This window comes from Maylandia zebra, linkage group LG7 (genome assembly GCF_041146795.1).
Source record: "Maylandia zebra isolate NMK-2024a linkage group LG7, Mzebra_GT3a, whole genome shotgun sequence".
In the NCBI taxonomy this organism is placed as follows: domain Eukaryota; kingdom Metazoa; phylum Chordata; class Actinopteri; order Cichliformes; family Cichlidae; genus Maylandia; species Maylandia zebra.
This window is the reverse complement of record NC_135173.1, coordinates 5,482,065-5,506,435: the sequence shown is the minus strand read 5'-3', so window position 1 is coordinate 5,506,435 and position 24,371 is coordinate 5,482,065. Positions and strand designations below refer to the sequence as shown.

The window sequence follows — 24,371 nt, the reverse complement described above, 5'->3', positions numbered from 1 at the left end:
ATTTTGCTGAACTTGCATTGTAATTGCATTTATTTCTCCAATAGTTATTCACATTCATAGCAGTTTCACTACAAGGAAGAAACTATTTCATCTCTACAGTCATGAAAGAAAGAAATCACAATAAAGTGAAAAAATCAAGGACAACAAGGTAAAGCACGTCATTGAATTAAAAGAAAAGTGAAACATTCTTTCAATAAACGGAATTCAAATTCTGCATTGCAAGGGACCTTAAAACAAGAATTAAATAATCTGTGGGAAACAAATTTGGCTTTTCCCACATTGACAGGCAAAACATTTTGGGTTTTCATTTTCTGCAAATGAAAGGATAACACTTTAAAAAAAGATTTATACATCAAGGTAAGTAACACTTAATTAAAATGAATGTCTTTTAAAGAAAACACATGATTCTCACATGCTGATTTGTCACTTTCAAAACACTAACTTTTCGAGAAAAAATGAAAGGAAAAATGAGCATATACTTTAGAGGATACAGTACACAATAATCCTTTGTTAATAACACTTTCACTGCTAGGTTTAAGGAGAGATCAACTGGCCTTACTTTGGGTACAGAAAAGTGCAGAATATGGGGAGGGGGAGGGGGGTAATTTTACAAAGATGTTTATTTCCACATATTGTAGTAAAAAACAAAACAAAAAAAACATTGGTGTTGATGTGGAGGAGTCACATCAGCCCACTAGTCATGCATGATAAATATACAAACTTTACAGCTATCCGTTTTGAATGAAACCCACTTCGTAATCATGAGCACAGTGCATTAGCAGCAAAGTCTTCAAATCAACAATCACAAGAAACAACAGCAAAAAGAATTCAGCAAGAAAACTTCTAATCAAAGAAAAGTGCTAACCTATTCAGAGGACCAAGTGAAACCACAGGACTCACTGTGGAGACCTCTGACAGCTCTCTCTGGTCCCTTTTATATGTGCACACAAAGCTTTGAACAACGGGCCGTTGACAGACTAAGGTAAACTGATGCGCCTGCTGGCCTGCCATCTGTGGGGGAACAGGGTGGTAGCTAACAGCTTCCCCTCTGTGTCATATTTCACCTTGTAATCTAATTCAAGCTACAATATCACCCAATAATAACCTTCGTCCTCAATGAAAAAGCTAAAAGCAATCCTGCACCAGTGGTGGTGGTGGTGGTGGTGGTGGTGGGGGGGGGGGGGGGGGGGGGGGGGGGGAGATTTCTGTCACCTGTGAAACAACAACAGCTGGTTTGACACATGAGAAACCTCTAATGTTGACAAGTTCCACTCAGTCAAATGAGTTCAGTTTTGAATTATAATTTAAGCTTGGTTTCTGGAGCCCAAATCAAATAAAAGCAGATACTTTAGAGAAGAAACAGTTTGGCCAAGAAGAAATATTTCAAAAATAAATGCTCTGTACTGTAGGAACAACAGTCAGGAGGCTTTGTGTAGCAAAGGACAAAGAAGGAGGTGCCCACAGAAATTGCCCACATAGTAAGGATGAGTAAGACTGCTTGACTAAGTCCCTGCATGGTTTACTTGAGGCCATGTACTAGAGTCTGTGTTGGCTAGCATCTCTACTTGCACTCCACTTTCTTTTAAGACTGCTATCAAGCTTCGGTGGACGGCTTTTAGCACAAAGGCGGCCGATATTAATTGTTGACAGAACGTGCTCCATCGGTGATGAAAACAGGGAGAGAACTGCAGAGTCAGAGTCTGCAGTGCTGGGAGGACAAATTAAAACACGCAACAGAAGAAAAGTGGTCACACGACCAGACTGATGGAACATTTCTGACTGACAAAGCAGAAACATTGTGCTGACAAGCATAGTGACAGGCTGAAAGAATAGCCACTTGTGCCAAGTGTCTTTCTTGGTCAAAGCAAAACTGCGATACTGATATTGATAAAAACCTTGATGACAGTCAACACCATTGTCTGCCTGCAGATCTGTCATGGTGGCTAAGGTGATGCCTAAACACCTTTTGAAGTGTTTGAATGTGTGTGGGGTTTTTTGTGGTATGTTTTGTTTTTGTGCGCATGTAGCTGCTGACAGCTGTTGGGGTCAATGACCCAGCAGAAGAAACCCATAACATGGGCTTGTATTTTCCACGGTTGCTTCATAAACAATATATACACAGCATCACATCTGAGAGTTTCATTATTAAACTAGCCTAAAGTTCTTAACTGACAGTAGATCTGCAGTCTGTTACAAAGCTGCAGTTCTGAAGAGGCGATGGGCATGAAGATGGTTTTAAGAGCATTGTGATAATACAATAAAAATACCCAGTAGTGTGTGTACTTCATAGAAACTCTGTTGGTTCACAGCATTTCGGGCCTCGAGTTGGTTCTGATTTGCCACAAGAACACACAGATGTTTAAGCAACAGCTAAGAAAAAAAAAAAAAAAAAAAAAAAAAAGCAGTGTACGCACTCTCACACATATGCAGACGCTCAAAAACACGTGCAAGTGTAGACATCTGAAGAAAAAGTTGGAGTGTAATTCTTAAATATTCAGTAAGACACTGAGTTTTAAAATAAAATAAAAATTGCAGGGGACAAAACAAACGAGAGGTGAGAAGCAGAAATATGTAAGAGATGAAAGACAAAATAGGAGCCAGCCTGTTAGGGATTAGCTGTGGCGGATTTTGCAGGATTAAAGCTGATGAAGTGTCCTGTGAGAGGGAATTATTGGGAATAATGGGATAACTGTTTCCTCACATGACATGCCAGTTCCCTTGTCTTCCCTATTTTTTTTCCCCATTTTGGTTTTTCAGTTTGTTTTGGCTGCCTTAAGGACAAAGCGCACACTTTTGTGCATGTATGCGTGCATTTCATTATAAGCGAGTGAGCCCTTTCCCAGGGCCCTGACAGACACACACAGAGTTGATAAACAAAAAGATTCCATCCTGTAACATAGCCCTTCTTTTCAGTCTTCATAACATTGCTATTAGGCCAAATAAGCGCATGTCAGCTGATCCATTCTAGCAATAAGATCCCCATGAACTTTTTCCAATAACTAACACAGCAGGAGCTGTGGGTGTCAGGTGTGTGTACGTGGTAACATCTGCACCTGCGTTTCTTAAAAAGCTGCTGGTGGGGAAAACAAATTCCTGGTGGACTTAACACCAAAAGGAGAAGCAGGTGCACACTACACAGCAAGTAATAATGTGTGCAGTAGTCTGCTGTGACTATGGTATTTAGTGTGTTCTCTTTGTGACAGCAGGACACTGACAGCAGTGTGAATCTCAGGAGAAAGCTAAACTTCTTCCCCATCCAACATAAATGTTCAGTCATGAAACTTACAGTACACACTGGTTTGTTGACACCCAAATTTCCCTCCCTGAATTTCAGCCTTATTGGTTTACTTTTTATCATTTTTTAAGCTGTGCATCTAGTTATTCGAGGACATCATGGAAGAAAAAATACTTTAAAAAATACGTTGATGATGACTTATGAAAGTGTAGAGGGGCAGGATTGTTATAAATAATATCAAGGGGATGGCAGATAACGAAAACAGGTTTGGACAAGCTTTTAGAATAGCACCCTTAATTAAGGGGAACACAGAGCAACAGAGAATGGAAAAAATATGTATATGTCGGTATTAAAAAAACCCTCCCTTTTTAACAACAACAAATAACAAACTAAATGTTAAATAGTAATGCTGGACAACATAAAGCATACGTCTGTGCTGGGAGTGTGAGGTGTGTGAAAGGACTGTGTGCCAAGCGAGGTAAAAATCAAATACATCAACGCACACAGACCCCATTGCTCTCCCATACACACTCCTTGAAGGTGCCCAGTGACATGCTTCCATTAGCCAGTTAAAAGTATGTAATACTCTCTACATAGCAGGTTAATATTACTGCACTTATCACCTTTGTAACTAGGTTGAAAGCCATTCTATCTTTAGAGGAGGCAGGTAGGACTGTTGTTGGGTGAGGCAGAAGATAATACTACTGTATCTTCTTGGTTAGAGGACACATGTGAGATTACAACGCTAATGGGGCAGAAGGGTGATGTAAAGGCTGTAGTGGCCCAGCGGTGTTTGAGCACCACACTGAGATGAAGGCTGGGGGCTGGGAACCTGGCAGTGAGATGTGTCCATAATCACATGGTTTGGAGACTGCTGCAACTCATGTTCTCTTCCTGGCCACCTCCACGTCCTGGCACTCAACAGCTGACAGTGCTATGAGCATCTGGGCAGCGTAGTAGGTGGCCATGATGATGGCTCGCGAATGGGGCACAGGGAAGCAGAACTTGTTGACTGCAATGGTGAGGTCGGAGACCATGAAGAGCACGGCACCCAGGCAGGCAGACAACTTGGTCCAGGTCCACAGGTCATTCGCCAGCTGCAAACCTGCGATGGCCCTCCAGCCCATGAAACCAATTAGGGCGATGTAGACGGCCACCAAATAGGTGAAGGGGCCAGAGAGGTAGGGGTACAGCAGGATATAGCACAGAAAGGATACAGCAGTGATCACCAGCCCAGCACGCACGTTAATGGGCTTCATCCCAAAAGCAGAAGAGTAGAGTATATGGGTAATGGCAAACATCAGAAGGCCTGTAGAATATTAAATAATACATGAAATCATAATAATTAGGTTTTAATACAAGTTGCTTCCATTGAGTTTTATTTAGTCTTTCTAATGGTTCTGATTAATGTTTTCAACGGGCTCAAAAGGCCAAGAAGCCAGGGGGAGTCAGGTGATAAAACAATTCCTGAACCAGGGGTTATGTCTGTTAATATTTGATGGCTGTTTACAACAGAGATGTTTTTAAATGGACACACCTAGACATTTATTGTTATATGGTTGAATTACATCTGATGAGATAATTGTTAAAATGCAGAGCTTTTCCTCACCATGGACAAAGTAGCCCTGCTCCTGCCAGATGAGAAAGGCATCACCCAGAGCAGAAAAGATTAGACCAGCCAAGATCTTGCGGGCACTGGAGTGAGCACAGAGAAAGGTGAAGCCATGAGCCAGCAAAAACACCCACAGGCAGAAGATGGGCAGGCATTTGATCAAGGCGCTGAACCAAGATGGGCTTGAGGTGGGCAGCCACAGGACAAAGTATACACAGGTTGCTTTGAAGAATGGCACCAATTTAGGGCCTTCACTCTTGACCTGAAAGTAAAATGAATAGTTACATTAATAACTGAAATATAGTTGCAAATACATGTGATGCTCTTATAATCATCGACTTAACCTCTTAAGCCCCAAGCCTACCTGATGTCCTGCCTTTTGCCCCCGTATCTGGGGGCGTTGGGGCTTACGAGGTTAAAATAGATGCATTTTCTGTTTGAGCTGCATAGTGTTATATTTATGAATAAAGGAGGGAAAAAAACAAGTAGTGAGATTTAAAACTGCTGACTTTGTGTGGCCATTAGTTTCTTGCCGTCAGCCATACGTACACGTGTCACTGAAACCAAACTTTGTGGGAAAAGGCTGTCGAAGGAAATGAGAACGCTCCCAAACTGTGACTCCTAGTAACCTTTAAATTTCTCCTTTTTGCAACTAATTTTATTATTTTGTTTTTCCTTTCTCGTCTGGTTTACCTTCTTCCTCGTATATGAAGTTACTGAGAACTGTGAAGTGTAATCATCACTCAAGTTCCTCTTTCCAACTGTGTTACCAGTCATATTTATTTTTGTCCAAATAGATGAGGCACACAACACGCATACAAATCCAGAGTATGAAAAAGTTTCACAAAACCCCTGGAATGATGAGCCACCGGTGATTCTGAGAATCACTTTTGAGGCAGGCCTGTGGGATCAAAAGGCAAAAGAAAAAAGAAAGTGGGTGAGGTGGAAGGGAAAGGCACTGAGTGTGGGTTCACTAGAGGTGAGATCGCTGGACGAGAGAAGAGTATATGAATAAGGCGGGAAGAAGAGGAGGAACAATGGGTCATAGTGCAGCAAGGAAAAGTTTCAAAAGACTGGGCAAGAACTGCTGGTTTGATGTCCCAAAGGGCTATTTTACAGCGTGTTTTTTTGCATCCTACCCTGATATATTCAGTGGTAAGCAAAATGATGTAAAAAAAAAAAAAAAAAACAAACCAAAAAACCCCCCAAAAAAAGCCCTGGCATGGTTGCAAAGTTCAAAAGAGAAAAAAAAGGAAAGAAAGGGCAACTAGGACAAAGAGAAAGGAAAATAAGAAGAAGCACAAATAAAGAAGCCTTAGGGGGGAAAAAAACAAAAAACAAAAACAGTGAATGAGCTGGTGTACCACCATTCAGATGACAGCTGGATGTAGTAGCAGAGGAGGAGTAGGATAGAGACTGAAGGATCTTACAGTTTATTTCTGTGAAGGAAGGTAGAAAGGAACAGACCAGAAATGCACAATTCTTCAAAAAAGTAACAGATCAAATGACAGTACAGGATCAACTGAAGTGTTCAGTTTATTTTAATTCAATTTTAGTTGTATACTGCCAATTTGCAACAACAGTAGAATGAATGAGACTTATATAGCAAGGTAAACCCCTACAATATTAACTGGAAAACCCTAATGATCAGACGATTCTCTGTGCTGAAGCACGCAGAAACATGGAGAAGGAAGAAGGGGGTGAGGTTTAAGTGACCGAGTTTAGGTGACACCAAACCTACTCTAGAGTACCTGATAGACTACCAGCAGGAAAACAACAGGGATCTGATGCACAAGTTCATACAGTCATGACCATATTGAGCTAAAAGTAGGACAGCAAAATAACTATTGCCTGGGTTCTCCAGTATTAAAAGCAGGATGCTGAGAAGATCATTTGCATGTTCCCTGAAAGCATGCCAGACTAGGAAGGCACTTTGACCATTTTTCTAAATGTAATCAACAGTCTGCTTCAGGGAGGATGCAACAAGCACATTACTTCCAAGGGCTTGTGTGGTGCAAGGACATCCATTGAGAACGAGACAATAGAGGAAAAAGGCAGTAATGTATCTGTCTAAATTTCCTGAATTATATGGTCTCCAGGAAAGCCCTTGCTTGGAAACAGGTTTCCATCAGGTAGATATGCCAGGAGTGTGTTTTAGCACTCAGTTAGCTATATGTTTATCCACTGCTTACATGTGTTATATGATCCTCCCAGGAGCTCTGCAGACCTACTAAAGCTTCATACACAACATTATTTGATATTGTTCCATAGTCACAATATAAGTTTTAGCTAATTTTATATATATATATATATATATATATATATATATATATATATATATATATATATATATATATATATATATATATATATATATATATATATATATATATATATATATATATATATATATATATATATATATATATATATATATATATATATATATATATATATATATATATATATATATATATATATATATCTGAGTGTATGAAGATACCTAGCACACGCACACAGAGCTTCTGGATACCTAGTGGTCTGCGTGCCAAGATTGGACATTTACTTTTAAACTCACCTCTTAAGCCGCTTCAGCATATGGATTACAATACTAAAATTACCCCTGATTATTACTTCAAATTCTTGCGTTATAAAGTACTTTTAGTTAGATGTATCCTGTAAAAATAAAAGTTGTTTCAGTCATTTTTCTTTGAATATTTAGGTTTCCTACCAAAATGGCAAAAAGAAGTAACAATACTTGCTCTGCCACTTTTTCACTCTGACAAGATTAAGATAAATTTCAGCAGTTTTGTTTTCTGCTTTCACAATACATTTAAGATTAATATCAGTCTCCTCTAGGTACAAGTGTAATGCTGTTTTCCACTGCCATCAAACCAGGGCTAGGTATATAATGGGAACTAATGCACTCCTTTCCATTATCCACTTTGCTGTACTTGTACAGTGAACCTATCTATCACATTAAGGCCACATAGGTGGCGAGGCAAGGAGACGGCCCTGGCAACACTCCCAGACTAACCGATATGAAAATTCTACTTAAAAAGCCAGGGTTGTCTTACTTTAGGACAGAGCACAAGAAAACACCACATGCCATATCTGTTACACTCCTGGGACTCAAGGATGACTTTAGGTATTCTCATTACACATATAGCAGTTAGTTCTTATTAAATAAGGTCCAGTGAAAACAGTTTACTATGCTCAATAAGGCAGTGTCAGTTTGATTTCTATCTACAGACAAGACTAATGATTGGTTTGGCACTTAAGAAAGGAAAGGAAGTTGGGAGGAAGTCAGTGACTCCTATAACCTTTAGTCTGTTCTATGCTGGGTTTGAGATACTTTTCAGTTTCGTTTTTTATTCTTTGCCATCCAATCATGGCATGTACACGCTAAACAAAATCCTTTAAGAAGGAGAAAGGCATAACTAAAATAGGATTTGAAACATTTATAACATAATCCTTTAAGTCTTCTAATACAATTAGGCTTCAATTTTGTTACAGTGTTCTATAAAAGAAGTTTCATTTTGCAGACTTAGATATGAATCCAGATTATGATAGTATCAGGAGTTCAAGTATTAATTTCTGTCATATCCTAAACAATTGCTGCTGTAATATTTCCCCACCCCCATTAAAATGTGATTGCACAAATTTTTCCATCAGGAAAGCATAATTGCTTGTGGGAATCCATAAACTGCTTTATACCAGTTTTAATGGGTTTCTTGCTCAGATGATCAGCATTGTTCTCCTGTTCAGTTTCTTGTACTTGACTGAAATTGGTGGAGTTATGTAGCACACTATCATCTCAACTGTAAACCAGTCCACTCTTATTCGTGGAGGCGTCAGTTTGTCTGTGGGAGCACTGAAGACAGGGACATTAGCGATGGCTGTTAGTCCTGTAATAGCCGGCTGTCGCCAGAAAAAAAAAGGAGAACATAATACCTCACTTAAGAAGCAAAGAAAATGAATCATTTCGTCATCATTTATCTGTCTAAATGATCACATTATAAATAAAGGATGTTTGCAAAAGTGCAGGACCATATAAAGCTGAACAGCTACACACACCTGCTCCTGTCCTCTGTTAAACAATAATACTGTTAATGATTGACTATATTTGCATGATTAGTCAATACACATCGACTGACCTTTAAAAGGCACCTCGTATCCTAAACCAAAGAAAAGACAATTTGTTCTTTCTTTTTTGTGTCCTTTTGAAGTACAGAAATATGGCGCCTCTAAAGTCTGCACAGCTGGCATGTGAGTCTTATGACAATGTTATTTCTACGAAGCATCACACAACTCTGTTTTTTCCATCTTTGAGCTGCTTTAGCTCAACAAAGATGACTTGAAGACATTTGGGGATGCAGACTAGAAAGGAATACAACCTTACTGCTGCACTGTATGACGTCTTGAGTTCCTGACGTAAGAGTAAAAACTTCAGTTTCTGATAAAAAAACAAACAAACAAACAACAAAACAAAATCCCCCCCACTGTGGGCACTGGATGTGCTGATGCCTCTACAGATGATCAATATAGCCAAAAATAAGCAAATCAAGTTAAGGCAAGCAACGTGAGTCAAAGTCTTTGGGCAGTACAGATTGGTTTCAGACTGCATGTGCTCTGCCTGTTTGAATGGTTCCTTGACATATCTAGATTTAAAAATGTTCATAGAGTCCCTTATAAGGACAACATTCTGCTCACTGTTGTAAAACTGAGTGTAGTACTGTGTTTAAAAAAAAAAAAACATACCAAAAAAAAATCAAGCAGGAACTGTTGAACTGCATCTAAGTAAAACTGAATAATAGCAGCCTCCAGTGGGACAATAATCACGTTTACTTCTGAACAGGTACTGGCAATTATCAGACACTAACACACCAATATATTATAATTTTTCAGCATCAGAAAAACAACCCTGAATAAAAGCATACATCTTTTTCTCAGCAATGTTGGGACCCTAATAGAAATAAAGGAAAACCAGGACCTGCACAGTATCTTCATCACTAAGGAAACTAGTCTGTATGGCAGGCATTCCTCCACACAGGCTTACACACCCGGGTTTTCTACAGGCCAACTTACAATGAACCGTCCTTCATGGCCCCAGCAAAGGGGGTAAAATTTCATAGCAGCTCTGCTAGAGCAAGATGATGCTCCACCTGCTTAAATTATTCATGTAGTTATCAGCTTTTTTGTCAAAATGGACGATTTCCAGGTGAGGTCCATTATTGAGCCAATAGATACGCCAAACAATAAACTCTATATAAAGCACAGCTACAACAAGGGAGATGAAAAGAAAGCCAGAATCGACCACAGCTCGGCGCATGCGTTACTGGAGGGTAAGGAACGGGAAAAAAAACACAAAAAAGGTCGTGGCATGACAGCTTTTTCTTTTTTGTCAGGGATAGCCTTTCGAAATTTGTGTATGTTCAATACCGAGAAGGAACAAGCGAGCAGCGTCGCTGCTGTGCCAAAAAAGGGAAACGGCTAGACGGAAACAAGAAAGTTTCTGCCTTGTGTCTGCACAAACACATACAGAGGGACACTATTTAATGACGAGAAAATGAGATAGCTGCGTGAGTTACCGCGAGCACCTGACCGAACGGTTTTTCATTTAGCAGACGCGCTTATTTACTGGCAATTAAATAATGAACCAGAGAGCATGCGCTGGCCTTCCGAGATAAAGTATGACAAGATATGAATAACAACGAAAATGCCCCAGTAAATGCTTGAATAGCAGCTCGAGGCAGTCGACAATGCACACATTAAGGATGTTATCTTCGGAAGTCTCGTTATTGTATCACTAGCTTAACTAGCCGCTGTTTATTCCTGAATGTTTTAAATGGCCATTTGAAACTGGTACTTACCACTGTTACTGGAGAAACCATTTCTCCCTCGGTGCTGCCCGTGCCGCTTAAAAAGGATACACTGATTCGTTTGAGTCTTCTTGTTTATGTTTTACTGAGGAAGGCGAGATGCCGATTGTTTTTGTCCTCGATCCTGTGGGCGGTCCGACATCAGAGAGGCAGTGACAGGCCTTTCAGTGTTGACCAATAGGTGCAGAGACTGGTCTTAGAGGGCGGAATTAGGCGTCAGGCGACGCCCTGATAGGAGGAGTCGGGGTTCCTTTTACATACCGGAGCAGATGGCCTTTATTTACATTCTACGGAAATGGAGCTTGATTTGTCGAGCTTGGTTTTTGATTGCACATTGACAGTTCAGCGTTAATTGATCATATTGAGCGTTAGAGATGAGAAAACATTACTGCTGTATGGATGATGAATTGAAAGCTATTAAGCTATTAATAACCACTTTTCTGCCGGAGCATTTTCAACTCTGACACCTTACGCTCCTCTTTTTTTTTGTTTTAATTCAATTAAATTCAGTTTTATTTAGTGCCAAATCACAGAAACCGCTGCTTCAATTTGCTTTAAGGTCATTGTCTCCAAACCATACGCCATGACAGGTTTGGCTTTCTTGTCAACCTTCACTGTTGCTGCTGTCCTACTGTCACAAACCACTCTTGTCACTCCTCCCCACCTGCTCCAACCTGTGTGCGCTCCCTTCTTCAACTTTCTTGTGCACTGTCAATTGCTTTTTATGGCTGACCCCAGGTATTTAAACTAGTCCACCTTCACTACTTCTACCCTCTTGCATTTACTGTAACACCTCTCTTTCTCTAATTCACACATGTATTCTGTTCCAACTTTCATTCTCTTTTCCCTGGAACATACCTCCACCTCTCCAGGATCTTGTCCACCTGCTCTCACTACAGATCACAATCTCACCCACACTTTGAAGTCATCTATCACCCCTACCACCTCACTACAGTCTGGCTTCATACATGTTCTCCACCACCTTCACAGGCATCTCTGCGACTACTTATGTGATACCAGTTTCTCATTTTCTCTAGCTCCACAAAGCTACAGTGCAGCTTCTGATCTTCTCTACACTTCTCTATCAACACCCTCAAAGCAAACATATTTTATTTATCTATCATTTTTTCTCCGCTTGAAGACATACTGCTACTCACCGATTGTCAACTCCCTTCTTAACCAAGCTTCCACAACTGTTTCCTAGCTAGCTAGCTGTCGTGGCTCATCAGCTTTATGCCTCTGTAGCAGGGGCGATTTTAGCCCATTTTGGGGGGTGCTTCAGCACCCCCAAAATGAATCAAAGCACCCCCAAAGATTTCTTACTTTTTTAAAAGATATTTGCTGTTTGTGGGACACACTACTAAAAATATAAAAGCATACAGTACTTAATTGAGATGGAACATTTTAACAACAAAAGTATAGATAACCCCTCCCCCTCCCAAAATGGTTTGTTCCAGCTCGGCTCTCCCCTGCTCTGGCTCTAGCGCCGTTGCTGTGCCAGAGCGATAGTGGCTGCAGCGGAGGGGAGGTGGAAGTTCCTTGCAGGACATATTAGCTGCATTTAACTTTCGGTTACTCTTTATATAGTTAGGTAGGGGTCAGGCCATGTTTCTTTTTAGCTGAAAAACATTACACCCAGGTAACCTGCAGTGTTGAAAACTTGTTTTCCAATGATGTTTGCTACCCTACAAACCGTCCTCCTCTGTAGTAACATCAGCGATATTTGACTGTCCTGTTGATCTCATTGAAATGTATATAGCCTATTTAAAATCTAAAACTTAACATTGTCCGTAGCCTGCCGTTGTTACCACTGTTGCTACAACTGTTTGAAATGTAATGAGAGAAACTGTTTTTTTTGTCATATGTGTATGTACCGATATTGAACCCTAACTGAAAACCTAACTAGCTAACTGACTAGTTAGTACCTTGGGTAATGTTGGATCAGTGTTTCAATATTTATATCCTTTATTAGATGTACATGTGGTTTGGTTATTTGCCTTTTGGTTGAAAGTACACTGAGAGAGGACTTTTTTATTAGTGATCTTAATAGTATTTTTTTATCTAATTGAATACAATCTATTTGTGTATGATTGTCAGTCCAAAGAGGGAGAGAGGAAAGAGGGGAGCATGAGGAGAAAGTACAAGGTCAGGAAGAACCAGGTAAGAAAACAGACAGGGAGTACTAACAGGCAAAACAAAAACTGTTAAACTGGCAAAGAAAAAACCCCCCAATTAATTTTACTCATACAATCTGGAAGTTGTGTTCTCTCTAGATTAAAGCTGCTATACAGAATCTGCAAAACAAACTGGGTTGTCAGCCCTGGCACTGCATTACCATATTGAGCTTCAGTCAGAGGAAGTCACGGTTGCCAAAGACTTTTTGAAGCTCAAGAGTGAGGCTGGTGCCATCCCAGATATGTTAACATTGTACAATCTTCTGGATAATCAGATCTTCCCCACACTGAAAACTGTTATTCAGGTTGCCCTAACAAACCCAGTTAGCAGCTGTGGTTGTGAGAGGTCTTTTAGTGTCTTGAGTCAGCTCCATACCTGGCTGAGAAGGACCATGGGTCAAAGCTGACTCCAGCACCTGGCTGTGATGTCAGTTGAGAAAGAGATGCTTGAGAGACTTGACCACCAAAATGTGATAGACAGATTTGCCAACCTCAAGGTGAGGCGACATAGGTTAAAAGAAAAGAAAAAATCTGCAGAGCCATAGTAGTATCTGCAGTAAAGATCTTTTCATACATTATACCATAGGCCAAGGTGTCTCAATTTTCCTAATTTTTTAATAATATTTTGTACATTTCAAGGACTCTTTTATTTTTGGAGTGTATTTTTTATGTATCTGTATTATATTATACATACACTTTAAAAGTGAATCTCTGTCCAAAAAATGCACTCAGTTTACTTTTTACTCACTATGAGCATCATTTTCATCATCAGTTTTTTTTTAAAATTCCAATCCATTCTTCTTTAGCAGCATATTAATAACCTTTATCAGATTTGATGGTTTTGTTACAGACTTGTCAAAAAAGTGTTTTGCTTTTCTTTCACAAATGTGGGGATTAAATTGTGTTAAAATGTACAAAACAGTGATGTCAAGTTTTGTGACGAGGACCCAGGCACAGAGAGACTTGATGAATTTAAGAATCTTATGATTTAATAAAGAAATTTGCAGACTTGCACAGAGAGGGTAAAATTATGATGACTGATAATGGAGATGAAGACAACAGACGATGAGGACAGGGAGGAACAGGGGTTTAAATGCACCAAGGAGACAGTCAGAGGGAATTTGGGACAACTGGAAACATTTAGGGATGCAGGGACTAAAAGAGACAAGGAAGAAGTCTCATCGTGATGAGTAAAGTTTACCTTGCCTGGGTGGGCAGCTCTCTGGGTGCTCAGCACCCCCAAAGCTCTGATCCTTGAATCGCCCCTGCTCTGTAGTAACGACACCTCTGTACGTACGTCACACTCTTGTTTTTGAAAAACAGTACCAATACACTTCTTCTCCATAGGCATCCACTCACTCTCCAAGATTGTTGTATTATCTTTTGTAAGCCTGTCCTCTTTTATTACATGATTTTTATTGTAAATATTTCTAACACTGGAAACAAGTTGTAGCATTCTCTGTGTTCTTTTTTGACCCAGACATAAACGTTATTTATTTATTTGACGAGGAAAGAAAAGACACGTGGAAACAGCTCTGTTGATACCTCGCATCAAATTTCTAGTGTTCTAGATTTCCACAGTAGTGGCGACACCATGTGGTCTGCAGCTGTCAAAACGTGTTCTGGACGGACATTGCGTAAGGAAACTATGGGGCCGAAAACGGAAGTGCTCCTCATACATGTATCCGGCAAGTGTATGGAGGAACTTCTGGAAGTCCCGTTATACGAACAGACAGTCGGTTCCTTTATCCACGATCAAGATGGATCACCGCTTCTCAAACAACGAGTTTCTATAAGACTGCATCTTATAGTGTATATAAGATGCAGTCTATGGGTTAGGAGGACCATGTGACATTTTCAGAGTCATCGTCCTGTCTTCAGCGGACACGCGTCAACAAAAATAAATATTTGTATTTGGAAGTTAATTTGTTGGGTTATTATTTTGTTCGTGAAAATGAATCAAAAACTCGCTCACATATAAAATATTACACGAATACACTTCGGACTAAAACGTTTTCTGACTCGTACTCCCACAAAGCCGGATATACGCACAAGTGAGTCATCTTACTTCCGTTAGTAGCTCTTCGGACCTTTAATTTTCGTTCTACCCAGCTGCTAGTCTCTACTAACACCCGGCGTCGGTTGTGCTCGATTTATTTATTTTTTTGTTATTTGGAGGTTTTTGTCCATCTGTAGGTGCTGAATACGCAAATTTTGATGGGGTTTCCCTTAGTTTGGTGCGTTATCAGCGCAGAGCGGAAGTTCGCCTTTCGAGCTTTTTGGTTAGCTGACGTTAACGTTGCCAAACGTTAGATTAGCTAACTTTGCTAACGCGTGCTATTGTGAAGAAAGTAGGATTAACTACTCTGTTTGCAAATGTCCTACAGTAGACTGTTACTGATACAGTCGTTTGTTACAGCTGTCTGGCTAAGTAAAGTTTGGAAACGCCTGAAAGCTAAACAGTCATTCAGCACTCCTACTTGAGTCTTCAAACAGCCAGCCTACATCGCCGACCGAAATGATGGATTTTGATAACATATTGAACATCGCCTCACAAAACCAGGGCCTCAGCAGTGTACAGGTGAGTAGAAGGCTCTCACTGGCAGACGTTTTACTCATGCCACTGAGAAAACTTAACATCTGTGGGTATGTGTGTGAAAAAACAGATCAGGGAGGGTCTGTTAATGTAGCCAACTTTCATTGTCGTCATACTGTATAGACGTGTACAAACATGCTACATTTTATTGTGACATTAGATTACCATTTTTGCTATATCATTATGGGGAGGACTGTAAATGTTAAACAAGAGTGTACACTTTCCCCATAAACTACAACTTGTATTGTATGTGTTCTTCTCTTTGAGCAGAAGAGATACAGTTTACAAGCTGGACCCCCGAAAAAGGACCCAAAGTCAAAGGGTGTAAATCCTGCTGCTGTGCAGGCACTTCTGAAGAAGCAAGTCACTGAAAACAAAAAGAAAGGTATTAATGATTTAATAACTGTTAAGTTTCTAATGCAGAATATTGGGATTTATTAGTTATGGACTGTTGTATACAGATTGTTCTTCATTCATTTTGTGTGTGTGTGTGTGTGTGTGTGTGTGTGTGTGTGTGTGTGTGTGTGTGTGTGTGTGTGTTTTTTCCTAGAATGGGAAATGAAGAAACAGAAAGAGGAGCTATTAGCCAAGAGGGTTGAGTTAAAGTCAGACCGTAAAGCGCGTGCCATGGCCTCCCGAACTAAGGATAACTTCAAAGGCTACAATGGTGTCCCAGTGGTAGAGGTTCCCAAAAAGAGGAGATCAAAACATGATATGCAGGAAGATGACTTGAATGGGGGAAGTTTTAGGAATAATACAGTTGACCCAGAGGATGATGAGGACAACTACGAGTATGAACAGACAGATTCAGAGCCAGAGTCCGAGCCCGAGCCACTGAGGCCTGGGAGAATAGCGGGAAATAGTAGCAGTAGTAGTGGCAAAACCTCTTCTAAAAAAAACAATGGGCCGCCCAAGCCCCCTGCACCTTCCATGAACTTTGCTGACTTGCTCAAATTGGCAGAAAAGAAACAGTTTGAACCAGTTGATCTAAAACCCAAAGTAGTGAAAAAGGAGGAAAGGCTGCGCACAGCAGATGAGATAAAGGAACTGGAGATTGAGCGCAAGGCTAAGAAACAAGACAAAGACAAAAACTCAAAGGCAGACAGAGGAAGAGATGGGAAGTCTCAGTCTGGTTATAGTTCAAGTCAAAAAAACACTTTTGAGAGGGAACAGAAGAACAGCAGACCACAAAAGATCTGCTTAGAAAAACAAAGTGTGCCCAGTGGGTCAATAAAGAAGTCACAACCAACAGTATTTAATGATACAGGCCTCTCTTTTTCCAAACTCTCTGGTAGTGATAGAGAAAGAACCAAGCTGTCTTGCAGTGATAAAGAAAAATCCAAGACAAGCTTGTCTAATTCATCAGGTGTCATAAACAGTAAAGTACCTTCAAAAGCCATGTCATCTCAGGTTTTAGCCAAACAAGGGGCCCCAAAGCCCTCGTCTAGCCACAAATCCAGCACCTTAAGTGACCTTAGCTTCAGAAGAGAAAGCTCGTCATTACTTCAAGGAAAAGTTTCAGGTATTCCTGGGAACAGGCCCTCTTGTACAGCTGGCACAGGCCAGAAGTCCAAACAGGTGAGTTCTCAACAGATTAAGCCTAGTCAGGGTAGCTCCTCAAAGCAGGGACCCACAAATGGAGACCCCAAGTTCGGAAGGGGAGAACCACCACGGTCTGGAATGAATTCTGCAGCAAAATCAGGTGGAAATTCAGTGATGAGACCTTCTTTGAGTGGCCCCCCTAAGGCTGGGAGCCAGCCTCAGTCAAAAACTGGAGGAACATCTGGTAGTGTGCCAAAGGCCAGGCCTGGTGGTAGTGGCCTTCAAGGTCATCCTGGAAGTATTGTATCCCGACCTCAAGGAAGTGGACCAGGTCGGCCTGGCAGTGGAGGACTTGTACCAGGAAGACCAACTAGCAGTAGTGGATTAGGACCTGGAAGACCAAAGTGCACTGTAGTGTCAGAGACCATCTCATCCAAGAATGTTGGTGGACCCAGGCCAGGCATGCCACCTCGGCCGGGGATGCAAGGCATGCCACCTCGGCCGGGGATGCAAGGCATGCCACCTCGGCCGGGGATGCAAGGCATGCCACCTCGGCCGGGGATGCAAGGCATGCCACCTCGGCCGGGGATGCAAGGCATGCCACCTCGGCCGGGGATGCCACCTCGGCCGGGGATGCCACCTCGGCCGGGGATGCCACCTCGGCCGGGGATGCCACAGAGACCTATGATGAACAGGCCACCAGGTAACAATCAGAGTGAAAATAATGATATGAAATTAAGTTAAGTTAATCATGGGTTCAGTTACGGACACTGTTTAGTGTTTTAGTCACGAGGATATTTAGTAGTGTTACAAATAGCCTGACGAACATAATCCAGAAACACTAAGCACCATACAAAGAACTTCTCTCTACATTTTAAATAACATTCAACATTTGAACTCTTATTGCAATGGTTACCTGTAACAAAACAAGCAAAAAGTACTTGTAGGTCAAATGTATAGGTCATATAAATGGTGAGTATTTCATATTATAGTGTAATATATGTATGTATATGTGTGTGTATATATATATATATATATATATATATATATATATATATGAGAGAGAGAAAAAATATATATGAGAGAGAGAAAAAACAACTTCCCGTAACCCACAAGCAACACAATACAAAGGAAATTGTATTATACATTGTGCACACAGTAATAAACCCATCAGCGTAATATTGTGTTGACTGCTGCAAAACAGCTCTTACCCACTGGAGCATGAACATGGGACATCTGGGGGGTGTTACATTGTGTCTGTGTCAGGACACTGACTGTGGATTGTTTGGACCGTGTGGAAAAGCATCAATTCCAGCAATCCTAAGCGGCATAGGCTAGAATTATTATATCATATTATATTATATTTAAAATTGCTAACATTTGCTAACAGCCTGAAAAAAAACACAACAGTCTGCTACAGGGCAAAGGGTTTGTTTGCCCAACTGAATGAAGTGTCAGCAACACTCACAGCCTTTGTCCTCATTATTGTGTCGCAGAGCTGCGACCTACCTCAGACAAAACATAATTTCAGTGTCTTCTCTCTACTATGTTTATATTGACAAGGGAAAAATTTGATATGCCGCATTTTGAAAGTAATTTCTATATTCATTATCCAGGACCGATGCTGCCACCTATCACATCTGCATACAAGAGGAAATATGAGGATGAGGAAGATGAGTATGACTCAGAAATGGATGATTTTATTGATGATGGAGGTGAGGTGCAGGAGGAAATTTCTAAGCACATAAAGGAAATCTTTGGCTATGATCGAAGCAGGTAAGGCGTGTCACTACATGGTCTGATGTAAGGAAAAATCCATTTAATTGAACTGAAAATCAAATTCTATATTTGTTTTCAACCTCTGCAGATACAGAGATGAGAGTGACTATGCACTAAAATTCATGGAGAGCAGCTGGAAAGATTTCAGTTTCTTTTTCTGTCTGTGTGCCATTTGTCCATAGTGGTCTACTCCTTTAAAAAAAAAATACAAAATAATGTTTTGTTCTGTATTTCTGTGATTTGCCACTTTAGCCTGAGAATGGCTGTGCAGGAGGATCTGGAGGAGGAAAGAAGGGAGGAAGAAGAGCTGAAAAGAAAAAACGTCAAGAGGAAAAAAATGAACTGAGGCCTCATTGTCGTTGAGAGGAATAAAATAAGATCATTTTCTTCATTTTGCTGAGAGATGCGACAAAGGGATATACAAAACCCAGTGACTGTCCACTTTGGGTGCTTTGTCATTGCTTCTCTCCCTGAGATTAGATAAAACCTAGCAGCATCTCAAGAAAACTGGAGAGGAAGAATTTTAGTAAAAGAAGGCTTAAAAAAGACAATATGCACAAATTATTCAGGCACTAGGATTAAAGTTCTCACATTGTCCTTTCTTATTTATTTTACCTGCTGAGTGCAGGGATACCTACAGTCCCATCTGTTTAAAAAAACAAACAAAAAAGATTGGCATCAACAACTACAGTAATGGAAAAGTGTGATTGATTTCTTTCTTTCTTTTTCCTCTTTTTAAAAAAAACAAACAAACAAAACAAAACGCTAACATGAAATGTTATATAAATGATGACATGCTATTTTTGAGGCGAAGTTGTTGCATATTTTTCCAGACTTTTATTGTAAACTCAGTAAAATGTAGACGACATTACCATTTGATACTTTGTTTTATCTTTGCAAGGATCTGACTGACAATAATGCATTAAGGCTTTTGTTTAGTTTTATGTCTGCATTTTCAGAGTATGACAATCTAAAGCTTTTTTTGGACTGCAAATGCAATGCAGCAGGTACTCAATGTTTTGCTTTGTATTTCTGTGGAAGAGAGAGCAAAAACGATTTCCTTCCCTAAATTGTGTCGAGTATTTTTGTTTATTTTATTTAAAGAAACTGGCATGGTCAGTATGTAAGGTTGTGCTCATGCAGTGTGGTAATGGCGTTACATATGTTTTTGTACCTGCCACTTTGCCGTAGTTGATGTCACAAGTGGGCGGGATCCGTCGCCCTGTGTCGCCTGACTACTCCTTAAAGTTTGCGGAAGTTTGTTTTTTAGAGTTCAAGTGGAAGCAAAGTCTCAGTCTGGTGGAAATCAAAAGAAACGAGGATTATTTTTTATTTTCTTTCGGGGAGTCGTGCTTTAATAGATGGACCTCACGTCAGAGAAAATCCAGCGGATTCTTTCGAAGGTTAGTGATTTATTACGAGCTGCTTCGAAAGATCCTCTTAAGTTAAAACTCAAAACATAATTGCCGGGTAGTATAGCAGGCTAGGTTAGCTGCTGTCTCCCTTCACTAACTAGCCGAACCAGCTCTGTTACTGAAGTCTGAGAGAAACCTGGATGGCAATGAGACGGGAAAAAAGAACAGAATGGTAACTTATTTAAAATAGTAATGAGACAGGAAGGGCAATTAAAAAGTGCTAAACTGAGCTGCTTTCTACTCGTGTCTAACTTTGCGTGGACTGCAGTATTATTGTGCTTCACTTATTGTTGTTTGTGCCAATGAGCATTTCCATTGTAGGTGTGGAATACAGCAATACGCAATGACCTGTTGGACCCTTCAAGAAAATGTCAATATAAAAGTAATTGTTGGGTGTTTTGTTGTCAGAATAAATGTACGATGACAAATGTTCTTACAGCCACAAATAAATTAATTAATGTAAATAAAAGATTACTGTAATGACCCAAATCTGTAGAGAACTGATGTGGTACAATATACCTCATGTGTGTAATATATAACCCAAATACGAAACAGTTAAGTCTTCCTTCTCTGCCCCCTGATATTAGTACAAATTTCGTGATGTTGCTGTTGAGGAGTTGGAGAAAATCAATCGAATCTATCCTGGGATGACGCTATCCACAGGCACATACAGTAAGTTCTTACATTAAACCCATTTACTGCTGACCTTCGCACACAAGAACATTAAACTTATACTATCTTTACTGATATTTCAGCATTTAGTGACAGCACCCAAAAAGACCTTCTGAAATTAACTGGCACCATCCCGGTCCAATATGAAGGTGTGGCTGACCCAAACTCTTCTCACTTGCCTCCCAATTTTGATAGAAAGAGTTGTATAATTTAATAGCATCACTAATTTGAGCATGAGGTCATAATTTTGTACTGACTGAGGTGTCTCTGTCCAAAGGTCGCTCCTACAACTTCCCCATTCAGCTGTGGCTGTTGGACTCCTTCCCATTCACTCCTCCCATATGCCACTTGAAACCCACTTCTAACATGGTCATCAGAGAGGGCAAGCACGTTGATGCCCATGGACGTATCCACCTACCTGGCCTTCACAACTGGGATCATGTAAGATCTTGTACTGTCTGGTTGAAATTTAAAATTAAAAGCGGACAAGGTGCTGAAATGTTGCTGTTTCGTTTCCTCTGTAACAGCCAAAGTCATCTGTGGTGGGTCTTCTGAATGAGATGGTTACCAAATTTCAGGAAGACCCTCCATTGTCCTCAAAGACCACAACAGACAAGAAAGATCCCCATGAGCTCCTGGCGTTTGTCTCCAATTTCCGTATCAGTGATGGTGCAACTCCTAATATATAGTTTTATTATAACTGATGATCACTAATGAGACAAGTAGTTCATAGTGATGGCTTTACTAAATTTCAGGTGGAATCAGCCATCACGATCAACCAATCAACAAAGTCTCAGTTATTGGGGGAGGAGATTTAGGAATGGCATCAGTGATGAGCATTTTATCCAAGGTAATCACCTGATTTTATTGTATTTTTTTTAATAAACTGTTATGTCATACAATTATTATTTCACCAGCTTCAGATGTTAGCAATTCCTATTTTACTATTCAGAAGTGGTTTATCTTGTTATTTGCTTTTCATCCAGTGTAAAGTGGATAAACTGGTTTTCATTGATGTCGCTGAGAGTTCCACCAAGGGTGGCAGTACAGATCTGGAGATTTTCAGTCTGCCAAAGGTTGAAGTATCCAGAGGTACGTCACACTGCACCATCAAATAACCCAGAGATGCTTCTTTGCTGAGTCACCAGTGATGTCAGTTTGATTAGAAGGGAGAGGACTGGCACTGTGCTTGTGTAGAGAGCATATTTGATGACTCATCAGGAAAGAGGAAAAAGAAAACATTTGAACAAGAATGGGAATGCCACAGTCAATGTTTGCTGAATTAACAATGCCTAAGCTTTGTGTTTTTCTTTTACAAGTTTTGCTGTGACAGGTCTGCAGGAATTAATTACCATTGTCTCTGCTGTGCTAGATATCTCAGCCTCTGCAGGCTCCAGCGTGGTCGTGGTGACTGCAAACGCATGGAGCAGTGAACAGTCGTATGTCACCGTGGTACAGACCAACGTTGACTTGTACAGAGGAATAATTCCCAGTCTGGCACGTCTCAGCCCTAGCGCAGTGATGCTAATTGCATCACAACCAGGTCGGTAACAGCAGCAGACACGCCTTCTACTGACTGCTCGGCTCATTATATAAATAACGTACGGTCACTCACTCTCTCTCTCCAGTGGACATAATGACCCACGTTGCCTGGAGGCAGAGTGGCTTGCCTCCAACACATGTGATTGGAGCAGGGTGTAACCTGGACTCGGAGCGACTCAGTCATGTCATGGATATCAACCTGAACACACACAAACCAGCCTGGGTCATAGGAGAACTTTCAGATAACAAAAGTGAGCCAGAAAGAAAGGACTGACTATTTAAATATTTGTTTTGTTTTTTTCCTTCAGTGAGTTCCTGACCTGTACACTGACGGTTTTTCCATTTACAGATATGTCTTAACCCATTTATTCACCTCACGTGTTTTTCCCCCAACCATTTCAACCATAAGCAGTAATGCTGCACTACCGGTTCAACTTGTACTTTCTTTCTATTCTAAGGACTTGGAAAAAAACACCAGTCACCCAAACAATTACGTTTCTGTTTTTGTCTCACAGTTGCTGTGATGAGTAACTCTGGGTTGAACTCCAGTGCATCACCTGAGATTGCCCAAGGATCCAGCTCTACCAAACCACTGTTAGACAGGTACTGGAATGAATTATTATAACTTTGAACAAAATGTTATAATAACTGTAAAATATTATAAGTGCATTTTTGATCAATTAAGTAAATATTTTTCTTTTTAAAAAATTGTTTATTTTAATTTGTGCCTGCAGAGCCTTTGAGATCATGAAAAATCGAGGCCAGCGGTCATGGTCGGTGGGCCTTTCTATCGCCGACATTACAAATAGTGTCCTGACAGATAAGAGGAAGGTGCACTCTGTCTCCACACTTGCTCAGGTAGCAACACTAAGTGGCTTGTTATTGAAGCAACTAATTCAAATAATGTGAGTGAGTGTGTGTGAGAGAGTGTGAGTGTGTGATGCTTTCAGGGCATTGTAGGAAAGGTCATTGATTATCTTGTTCTAAAAAAAAGCCTTTTCTGTTTACTTTAGGGTTGGGGTGGCATAGCTGTAGAGGTGTTCCTCAGTCTGCCGTGCATTATGGGAGTAAACGGTTCCACACGCCTAGCTGGAGTGTCACTGGGACAGGAAGAAGACTCCAAACTAAGGAACAGCGTTACCTCCCTTTCCAACCTCATGGCTCAACTTAGGATATGAACGATACGAGCGGTGTGGGCGTAGCTGTGCTACTTACTACCCCGTCCTCAGCGGGTGGACTGTGTCTGTGCTGAGGTTGCATGTGGTTTCTCCTTGCACTAAAGTTTTTAGGTTACAGGCGTTACTTCTATTTTGAATTTATATAAACCTAATCACAGCATTTGTTCATCCATTCTCAGTGTATAGCAAATCAGTCAATACTGTCAATGTACAGACAGCATTTTGTGTTCCCAGTAACCACATCTATGACAAGCCGTTCATTTTGTCTGGGTAAAAATGACAATTTGTCACAACTTGATACATGAATGTACAGAAACTTTCTGCAAAAACATAAAAACTTGTGACGCTTGTAGCCTTTAACTGTTTTGTCAAGAACAACCAAAGTTGAAGACAAGAGTGCACTTATACCTAAAATGTATGTTTAACCCATTCCAACAGGAGAAAAATCAGGGTGGCTGCAGATAAAATATGAAGTACGAATATTATACGTACTGTAGGATGCTGGCGTTGAATCAGTGGATTATGTTGGAATGTTCTTTCATATTTAATATTAAGGAACTTCTAAAGGTCTAAATTTAAATCTCGTGCCCTAATGTACTTTGTGTAAAGGAATAAATAAAAAAACTAATTTAAGCACCTTGATATTGAGGTATATACACTATATGATACTGTGGGGTGTGCAATAAATATCTGAAAGCAGTTGTGAATTGTCTTTGCAGAAAAGAGGAGAGGAAAAAAAAAAAA

At 40.4% G+C, this 24,371-nt stretch overlaps 3 protein-coding genes across 4 annotated transcripts; 2 read left to right on the top strand and 1 right to left on the bottom strand.

The window, feature by feature from the left end:
* Positions 1 to 12: 12 nt before the first annotated feature.
* Positions 13 to 11,914, bottom strand: tmem86a (transmembrane protein 86A). 2 transcript variants are annotated; one of them, XM_076885610.1, is made up of 4 exons: positions 11,887 to 11,914; positions 10,721 to 11,016; positions 4,845 to 5,109; positions 13 to 4,544 (listed from the first exon to the last, which is right to left on the bottom strand). In XM_076885610.1, the coding sequence occupies exons 2-4, from the start codon at positions 10,739 to 10,741 to the stop codon at positions 4,117 to 4,119; spliced, it is 714 nt and encodes a 237-aa protein (XP_076741725.1). In that variant the 5' UTR covers positions 10,742 to 11,016; positions 11,887 to 11,914; the 3' UTR covers positions 13 to 4,116. The 2 variants fall into 2 exon arrangements, with proteins under 2 accessions (XP_076741725.1, XP_004563434.1); XM_004563377.3 differs by having other exon boundaries at positions 10,721 to 10,853; positions 11,887 to 11,905.
* Positions 11,915 to 14,971: 3,057 nt separating this feature from the next.
* Positions 14,972 to 19,528, top strand: spty2d1 (SPT2 chromatin protein domain containing 1). Its single transcript, XM_076885609.1, has 6 exons — positions 14,972 to 15,484; positions 15,770 to 15,884; positions 16,050 to 17,744; positions 18,658 to 18,817; positions 18,909 to 18,983; positions 19,073 to 19,528. The coding sequence occupies exons 1-6, from the start codon at positions 15,422 to 15,424 to the stop codon at positions 19,164 to 19,166; spliced, it is 2,202 nt and encodes a 733-aa protein (XP_076741724.1). The 5' UTR covers positions 14,972 to 15,421; the 3' UTR covers positions 19,167 to 19,528.
* A 491-nt stretch (positions 19,529 to 20,019) lies between these two features.
* uevld (UEV and lactate/malate dehyrogenase domains) lies at positions 20,020 to 24,326 on the top strand. The gene is made up of 12 exons (XM_004563374.5): positions 20,020 to 20,223; positions 20,823 to 20,907; positions 20,991 to 21,056; positions 21,185 to 21,348; positions 21,435 to 21,576; positions 21,663 to 21,757; positions 21,894 to 21,999; positions 22,280 to 22,450; positions 22,536 to 22,700; positions 22,965 to 23,052; positions 23,184 to 23,307; positions 23,463 to 24,326. The coding sequence occupies exons 1-12, from the start codon at positions 20,182 to 20,184 to the stop codon at positions 23,625 to 23,627; spliced, it is 1,413 nt and encodes a 470-aa protein (XP_004563431.2). The 5' UTR covers positions 20,020 to 20,181; the 3' UTR covers positions 23,628 to 24,326.
* Positions 24,327 to 24,371: the final 45 nt, after the last annotated feature.

Coding starts and splice junctions, on each gene's coding strand:
- tmem86a (XM_076885610.1), bottom strand. CDS start 10,741: ATGGTTTCTCCAGTAACAGTG. Junction 5,110..10,720: donor TGGTTTCTCCAGTAACAGTG/GTAAGTACCAGT, acceptor TTTTACTTTCAG/GTCAAGAGTGAAGGCCCTAA. Junction 4,545..4,844: donor GCAGGGCTACTTTGTCCATG/GTGAGGAAAAGC, acceptor AATATTCTACAG/GCCTTCTGATGTTTGCCATT.
- spty2d1 (XM_076885609.1), top strand. CDS start 15,422: ATGATGGATTTTGATAACATATTGAACATCGCCTCACAAAACCAGGGC. Junction 15,885..16,049: donor CACTGAAAACAAAAAGAAAG/GTATTAATGATT, acceptor GTTTTTTCCTAG/AATGGGAAATGAAGAAACAG. Junction 18,984..19,072: donor TTCAGTTTCTTTTTCTGTCT/GTGTGCCATTTG, acceptor TTGCCACTTTAG/CCTGAGAATGGCTGTGCAGG.
- uevld (XM_004563374.5), top strand. CDS start 20,182: ATGGACCTCACGTCAGAGAAAATCCAGCGGATTCTTTCGAAG. Junction 20,908..20,990: donor GCTATCCACAGGCACATACA/GTAAGTTCTTAC, acceptor CTGATATTTCAG/CATTTAGTGACAGCACCCAA. Junction 21,349..21,434: donor GCCTTCACAACTGGGATCAT/GTAAGATCTTGT, acceptor CCTCTGTAACAG/CCAAAGTCATCTGTGGTGGG.